Here is an 8798-nt window from a genome sequence, read left to right as displayed (position 1 = left end):
ACATAATGGAGTGACTTAAGTACAGTCAAGTACCTTGCTGACTTCCACATCAGGGATTCTTATAACATGTGACATATCTTTCTCTTTGCAAACAAAAACAGGGAAGTGTTTCCTTGACAGTCTACAGTAATCTGAGCTACTCTCAGAACTACCGATATTGTTACTGCATGTATATTTTATTGGTAAATATGTCTTGTTAATCAAGCGCGAGGGCCATACTGGGAGAATATTGGCCCAAGGTTATGACAGTATGGGCAGGGCACAGCGAGGTCTGTACAAAAAGGCCAAGGGCCGATATTCTCCCAGTATGGTCCCAAGCAAGCTTGGTTAATAAGAAATGTATTACAAGATTGAAAATGTTTAGAGAAAAATGCCACAATCACTGAGACTGCAAAAAGCATGCAGTCCTGATTGGGAGCTGACTCTAGAGGTGTATACTCACATCTGGTGTTAAACAAACCAAAAGCGAAAGAGGGTTGGGAGAAAAAGAAAAGGAATCGTTTATATTTAAGGCAAGTTCTTTCAGAGATGTTAAAGCCATACAACAACCAAATACTCTTCAATAGTGGTCGTGCAAGATCATTTGGAACAGTGCCAGGTCCAATACTACGAGAATATTGGACCAGCAATGGAGCAATCTGATTGGTTGATTTTAGTTATTTGGGCCCTCTGAACTAACTTAGTTGCGTAAATACGATAAATTGTTGCCCTTATAAATGACTGGTGAATTCTGAAGTTCAAAACCCAACCAAAGAAATACATGAACTGTACACCATCAATCAGGACTGCAAACTTAAGACAGTCAATGAACCTTGACAAAAAAGAAACAAGCATAATGAAACTAAACCTCAGTACCCAGCAATCTCAACCACAAACATGACTGTTTGAACCTACTAAAATAGAATTTTAAAAATTATACATGTTCAGAAGAAGAAAAAATTTCTAAGCATTTGTACATGTACATGTCTTTTGCTGCAAAGCACAGAACTGAGAGGGCAATATTTTGAGCTTGCCATGTAGATTTATTTCTGAATTCTGATACAGGGCGTAATCATTGACTAAATAAGATCAATTCTCAAAAGTGCTGTCAATCACTTCTCTTACCTGCCAATTGTTCCACCTGTGTATGTGACAATAAACAGACTTCCCACTTTTATTTTGGAAGCCTTGATTACTATTGCCCTGATACAAGGAAACTGCACTTCTATAACTAAACCAAAACAAATAATACTAATTTAGCTGGCACAAAAACCAAGCAGATAACATAAATAATTATTGTATATGCATAATCCAGATGAAAGCACAATCATTTCTGCAATGAATCAATTCATGACTTTGGCTTTTCTGTTATCATTTGAGCTTGACCACTAAATAACATTTTATTTTGGTATACGTAAAGAACATGTAGACCTTGTGAGGTACCCTTCAAGAAGTTGATTGCAGGGTACTCATGAGGTTATTCTCTTTTTCCAAAATTTGGGAAAATGCTGTTCTCTTTACCCTGGAAATTTCTAGATTTTCAATTCAAACTGGGATTTTTGGTCAAATTGAAAACAATCTGGTAGAGCCTAGCAGTAGTGGAGAGTCCAGGTGGTGTGCAGAAGTTACCAGCAAGTTCAAACTTGAAATTCAAATGTTTCTGCTAATAGTTTACTTCATGTCACAGACTGATCCATGAGTAACATCTTTTTTGACATCTTTGACATCTTTGTTTCTGACAAAGCATCGACTTACAGACCTTCTAAATCCTTATCATTCTCCTCCTCAACTTCACTGTATTCTTCACCACTCTCCCTTTCCTCCTGATCATCCTTATCATCATTAACTGTTTTTTCTTGATTATTGGATAAGTCAATTTTGGAGTGAAACTTGTAAGTGGCACTTGTTTCATCATAATAGTAGTAAATTCCCGTAGTGTTCTCATAATACAGGTGACTATTCTGAAAAAAAATAATAACATTAAGAGATTAAATAACAATCCCTTTGTCTTCTGGACACTTTACCAACTGACCAGGATTATCAAAGGAATATTAATGACTTGGTGTGACCGTATGGAAAAATCTTGACCTCGGTCAAAATTCTCTAACAGAAAGTAACCCATATGCTTCCAGGCAGAGACAGACACTGATTTAAAATATGAAGTGTTTGTTCTAACCTGGAGGTCTCTATTTGAAGGTTAGTACACTAGCCTTACAGGTTGACATGTATGTTTAGTGCAATTTTGTATATTCGACTTACTGGGTCATAATAATAGCCAGTATTCCAGTCATAATACAGTCCTGTCCGCTCATCATACACAAATCCACTTTGGCTCATAGCATCAGCAGCAGCCTCCTGTAATGATGCTTGCAGGTCCTAGAGTGGTGTGGCAAATACAAAATATTACTCTGAGGCATCAATTGCAGTACATGTACCTCCCTGAGCACATAAATGGAACTCATTTTGATATCTCAACAGAGTTACAAAGAAAGCATATTTACATGTACCAACTACTGTGCATTGTCAGCTAGTAACAGCCCACTGCCCTACCCATATGCCCCCCCGCCCCCCCCCGCAACAAAAAAGGAACAAATCCCTTAAAGAAACAATGGTCTGACTGAAAGTAGTGACATCAAACATAACTTGATGTTATAAAAAGTTTACCTATAATTACATAGCTTTTAGGAGAGATGGACCTGACTTACTTTGTTTCTCTCTTTGTACAAAAAGAAGTAAGTAAGTAAGTAAGTAACTTTATTTAACCAGGGTAGCCCATTCAGCAACGAGGCTGGTATCCATAGGGGCCCTGCGGGTCTGGATAGCAGGTCTGGATAGTAGGAAGATAACTGTACAATTGCTTTCAAAAAAAATTAACAATAAAGAAAAATGTTGTTATTGTAATTCTTTTTCTCTTCTTCCCACCATTGTAAAAGGTAAAAAGGTAAAGTCTGCATATGAGCCAAGTGGCCCATCAGACCGGAGCTTATCCTGCGATGAGCATTCTTCACTTTCATCTACAACCGCAGTTCATATATGAATTATTTCATATAAACTTCACATCATTTCACTACTCATGGGAAGACATGAACTCAACTAATTGACCTCGCTCCCAACGTGTGGCTTCATAGTTCAGTTGGTAGAGCATCGCACTGGTATCGCAGAGGTCACGGGTTCGAATCCTGCTGAAGCCCTGATTTTTTCAGGCTTCTTCTTTCCAATTGCTTAAATTGGAAAATTAACTGTGATGATCATTCTTCACTTTCATCTACAACCGCAGTTCATATATGAATTATTTCATATAAACTTCACATCAGTATTTCTACTCCCCCCTGGATGGGATGCTAGTCCATCGCAGGGTTACCCCCAGCATTAAGTTTGCCGGTACCCATTTATACACCTGGGTGGAGAGAGGCACTGTGAGAGTAAAGTGTCTTGCCCAAGAACACAACACAATGTCCCCAGCCAGGGCTCGAATCCAGACCGCTCGATCCGGAGACGAGCGCACTAACCATGAGGCCATCGCGCCTGCCACTCCCACCATTGTACTCCTTAGCATTTTCCAGTATTTATATTTTATGCTCAATGCACACATTGTAGCACAACAATGAAGGCATATGTTTCTGCTGAAACATGTCTGTGAATTTTAAAATTGTCGTCATTTGTTTGAAATTACTTTTAATGTTTAATTCCTTTCACAAAGTTCTACAACATTTCTAATAATTTTCCTTGCAATGGTACATTTTATTTTATCTTCCTGAAATTAAAGAGGGAAATCCCACGAAGTTGCAACTCCCCATAATAAGTGACATCGAAAGGCTACAGATCTAGGATCATGTGTACTAAAGGCATCCACAGTCGAGTGTTGATCAATACTCTCCATCAATCCTTTGATCGACATCTCAATCCATACTTGATCAACATCCTGATTGATACTCAGTGGACACTCTATTGATACTTGATCAACAGTGGGTCAATAGTTGGCCAAATGTCGACCCACTTGACCCACATGAATCAATCAAAAACTTGTTCCATTCTTGACCGAGAAGCTGATGGAGTGTTGATCGAGTGTCAACTGAGGTGTTGATGGAGTGTCAATCGAGTATCAATCAAGGGTCCCTCGATGAACATCTTGATCCATACTTGATCAACATCCCGATCGATACTCAATCGACAATCTATCCAAACGTATTATAATCAACAGTCGGTCGATAGTTGGCTGAGTGTTGACCGACTTATATGAATCGATCAAAAATTTGTTCGACTCTCGACCGAGATGTCAATGAAGTGTTGATCGAGTGTCAACTGAGGTGTTGATGGAGTGTCAACTGAGTATTGACCAAGGGTCAGTTGAGGGTATTGATCAGTGGCAGATCCAGACCTTGAGCTAAGGGGGGGCCCAGTTTTGTTTTGCTTACCCTGCCGGCTTTTCTTCCTTCTGTTTTTTCTCCTTCTTTTAGCCAAAAAGGGGGGGACCCAGGTCCCCTGCACCCCACCCCTTGATCCACCACTGTCAATCAAGGGTATTGATCAACAATCGACCACGAATGCCTTAAGTACACATGATCCTAGATCTATACACCATATATACAAAGCCAAAAGTAAGGAGGGTCAACTCTCACCTCCATATACTAGCATTTAAACAGCATTGGATGTACATGAAAATGGGTTCTATGCTCTTAGTTCATCAAATTTTTTTTTTAAAGTACAGTGTACCCACTGGATACTCCCTGTATTTTTCTCCTCTGATTTTGGTAGCATTTTATCACAACTACATGTAATCAGTACAGCAAGAAAAATGAATACATATAATTTAGTCATTTTCTCACCTTGCTGCCTGCAGCAACAGATTGCTGACTGTCCTTTTTCTGAATGACACTTGAAACTGCTGCATCAATATTTCAATGATGGGGTTAGAATCTACAATGTAGTTTTAATTTACGTAACTTTTTGCCTCGTTCCTTTTGCGGCAGGTCTCTTTGGATCAAGCCCAAAAACCAATTTTTGCAACAACACCAAACTCTAATACCCAATTTGCCTTCCATTCCTCCTTCTAAACCATTCACCACCACACCCCTGCCCCTGCCCCCACACCCACCCTCTCCTCCCATACCCATTCACGCCAACTCTTCCAGAGTCTCTTGGTTAGGAGTCTCTTGGTTAGAGATGAATCTCCCAGTCTTCCATACAGGTTGCCAAGAGAAACAAAGGAAAGCAATATATTACAGTATACTTTTTACACTTGCATTGTATCTCGGCTGATTTTTTAGCAGTTTGAAAAAAAAAAGTTTGGATATTCAAAGCACTTTTGTGATTGAATCAGAGTAATTCTTCTTTTGACATTTTGACAATTTTTTTTAGTTTTGACAATCTGGCTTCTTAGCCTCTGGGGGAGGGGTATATTTCATGTGAATTTTATGCCCTATACCCTACAGATTGAGTAAGTCTTTGTTCCATCAACAAAATAAATCGGGGGGGGGGGAGGGGATCAACGATAGGTGCACTAAATGGTACAATTGTAGATGTACAAAGTCATACATGTCTAGGTGGACTTGCTCATTAGCTGCTAGGGCAATTCACCCACAAAGCAACAATTTTGCATCAGGTGTTAAGATCAAGGCAACAGTTGATTTAGTAGTTTATGACAGGCCCCCAAAAAGGTATACAGATACGGGAATAATCGTCGAGCTTGAGTTGGTATAGCCAGGGGAAGACCAAGCGCCAAAAGATTTCTCTTAAGTATTTTACCCGCACGATCAACAAGAAGAATATATTTGTTCTTGGGTTCTTCCATACCGTTTGCAGACTAAGTAGCAGCTACTTCGTATTCTCTGCAGCAGAATAACTTGTAAACATGAACATTAACCACGACACTCTACCTTCCATTTTCAAGGGACTTTCCCAATGGCCTCGTTTCCATGCACAATTCCGGGAAGTGTTTTCAAGGAGAATACTAAATAACAGGCAGTCGAAAACTGCTTGTGGATGCCGGTAGTTTTGTAGGGACATTGAAGGAATTTATTAAAACATTGTAAGAGAGAGAGAGAGTAAAAGAGCAGTACAGCTTCGACAGCAGATAGGATATAATAAATTTATGCAAGAGACAACAAGTTTTGGCATTATACCTTTAAGACAAAATGCCCCTGTCCCCCCCCCCCCCCCAGCCTCCTCCCGAACAGCATATAGAAGAGATAGGAAAGGTTTTAGAATACAAGTAAATTTTTTGCATGTAAAAGTCCAAGGGGGTCATGTCGGGGGCGGTTTGTCTAGGGGCGTAAAGACTGGTATTCAAAGAGTCGTAAAAGAAGAATAAGACTACCATGTGCCAAGGAAACAACATTTTTATTGATGAACTCAAATAGAGGGGATTGTAATAATTATTGTTCTTAGAATTAACAGGTAAAAAAATCAGTGGGTGAGTTCTTGTAAGTTGTTTAAAAGTAACTCAACACTATACAATATTTAAAATGCACAAAGTGAAACAGTGAAGTAACCTCTGTTAATTTGCAAGGTATCCTTTAACTATGTTGTAACTGACCTGGTATTCAGAACATTAATGTAAGGATGGCATTGAAATTGTATTTTTTTTTTTTAATGTTGCTTTTGGGCGATAATAAAATTATTGTTTCAGTACATTAACACAAGGGGATATCGCCCAAGTACTCATGTTCGCATGAGAGAGATAAATTAATAGTAAAGGAATACAAATTAACAACAACGGTTAAGGAACAACTGCATACAATATTAATGGAGGGTAGTACTCTTAACCCATTTGTGTGGTTTTGTTTGCCATAAATGCTTATCCCTACCCTCCAATATATTTTGTCGAAGTTTCTTAATTGATGAAGTTGTTTATAGTATTATTAAAGGAACTAAACGTGACAGCGCTTTTGATTTCTAAGGAGTAAATCTTAATATCAATATAAGGAGAGTTTCCTCGAAATCACTTGAGTTGTTTTGTCTGCTACATTGTATGTTTTCATCCCCTGTCTGCAACATAACTTTCTTCAAGTGTTCTTATGGCTGTTCTTATGGCATTTCAGATAAAAACTGACAGCCGGTTGTTTTGGGGAAGCTGCTTATAGTATTATTAAGGGAACTAAACTTGGGAATGTTTTTATCCTGCATTGATTAATAACAATTTGTACAAATAATATTTTCTTTTTCAAGTACTTAAAAGAGTAGTTATGTTGCAGTTGTTAGAGGTTTCCTTACCGTAAGGGGAGGAACTGTGAAATTACTTGAGTTGCTTTGTCTGCTATAATTTTTCTATCCCCTGCTTGCAACATGATTTTTCTCAAGTCTTCTAGTGGATATCAGATAAGGACATCTGACAGTCTGCTGTTTTGAGGAAGTTGATAATGGCATCATTAAAGCAAGTAAACTTGAGCATCTTTTTGTCCTTCATGGATTGAATGACAATTATGAGAGTGGTTATGTTGCAATTGTTACAAGTTATAGTTTCCTCTTCAAGTTGTGCTTCACTAATGGTCATGTTGCATACTATGCAAGAGGTTGTACGTTTGATGTGCACACCAATGCAGCGGCCTTCAATTGTGTTGTCTTGTATTTCTGGTGTGGTCAGACTGATATTGTGTAAATCTTCAATTTCTTGAGGGTCAGTGTGTTCATTTGTATTTAAGTACTTTATGTCATCAAAGATACCAACTTTCAAATTCTTGAAAAGATATGTTTTCTCTGTTTGAATTTTATCAATTATGCTTTCCCAGAGAACTAGTTTAACTGAGTTAGTTTCATCTGCTATTAGACAAACAGTTTAGTATTTTGCTTTTTTGCCGTCTTTTATAATAACTTGCTTATTTTCCTGTTTTTTAGGACTTTTGCTTTCACGTCTAATGTTTCTTATACATCTTTTTCCAGTGCTTCGGTAATGGTGCATAACTGGTTGTTGAAGTGTTCATTAAAGGTATAGGGCAGTGAAGTTGGAGTTACCTTTGCATGTTTTGCAATTGTGAATTCTTGTTCTTGTTTGTGAAATCTTTTTGATGCTGTTTGCTTCACTCCTGTGATTTTTACTGGTGATTTATTAAGGAACGCTTGTTTTAAATTCATGCGCTTTTGAGGTGAATAACAGACAGTACGCACTGCTTCGTCCTGTCCTGTTTGAATGTGACAGTTGAAGTAGTTGGTTGTGGAATTCCTTGCAGTTTGTACTTCTGTTAATAAGTGCACATATCCTTCAATGGATTCTTCTAGGAAAAAAATTTAGAAGAACAATTTAGTAATTTTGTATTTATGGTCAGTCAATTTTGTAGAATCGAAGAATGTCTATTTAATGTTGACCCATTAGGCAGCCACTTCCTATTAAGCAGCCAAAAGTATTGTCAGGATTTTAATAATAACTGTAAATAAAACTGCTATAAAGCAGCCACTGCCACCATTTGAATGTTCTACTGTTTTTACTCCCATTCAGTAACCAGCATATCAGGGTCACAACCAGACTTTTGACATAGACGTGGCAAGTTCTGTGATTGCCAAAGGCATGAGCTGCTAGGGGGGTCTGTGGGCATGCCCCCCAGAAATTTTTGAAATCTAGCATCTCTCAAATTCTATTTTCAGTATTTTTTAAAGGAATTTCATTTGAAAATGCAATCTCGTTCAACTGGGCATTATTTTGCCATGTACCTGTATTTACCTAAATATATAGACCTTATATTTCCAGTCTCAGTATTCACAGGTTGAACCAGGGTCAAACCTTAAAATTTGCATTAGATTCTACAACATGAATTCTTAAGTTCAGTGAATCTTCAACAGCTTGTATAACAATGTGATCAGCCCATGTTCCCTGCATAGACATACAA

The 8798-nt window shown here is 38.1% G+C and overlaps 1 protein-coding gene and 1 long non-coding RNA gene across 2 annotated transcripts in view; both read right to left on the bottom strand.

Moving 5' to 3' along the window:
* LOC145466176 (angiogenic factor with G patch and FHA domains 1-like) overlaps nucleotides 1-2536 on the bottom strand; it is a 3731-nt gene extending 1195 nt beyond the window's left edge. The window contains exons 1-4 of the mRNA XM_081449931.1: nucleotides 2239-2536; nucleotides 1739-1940; nucleotides 1105-1210; nucleotides 34-112 (exon numbers count right to left, since the gene is read on the bottom strand). Of these exons, the coding sequence (XP_081306057.1) occupies nucleotides 34-112; nucleotides 1105-1210; nucleotides 1739-1940; nucleotides 2239-2316 (465 nt within the window). The 5' untranslated portion in view covers nucleotides 2317-2536. The remainder of the gene's footprint in view (nucleotides 1-33; nucleotides 113-1104; nucleotides 1211-1738; nucleotides 1941-2238) is intronic.
* Nucleotides 2537-6552: 4016 nt separating this feature from the next.
* LOC145466692 (uncharacterized) lies at nucleotides 6553-6994 on the bottom strand. The gene is made up of 2 exons (XR_014041970.1): nucleotides 6860-6994; nucleotides 6553-6786 (listed from the first exon to the last, which is right to left on the bottom strand). It is a non-coding gene; the product is annotated as an uncharacterized LOC145466692 (long non-coding RNA).
* Between the last annotated feature and the right edge of the window lie 1804 nt (nucleotides 6995-8798).

Source organism: Orbicella franksi, chromosome 13 (genome assembly GCF_964199315.1).
Source record: "Orbicella franksi chromosome 13, jaOrbFran1.1, whole genome shotgun sequence".
Classification (NCBI taxonomy): Eukaryota; Metazoa; Cnidaria; class Anthozoa; order Scleractinia; family Merulinidae; genus Orbicella; species Orbicella franksi.
This window is presented reverse-complemented; position numbering and strand designations above follow the sequence as displayed.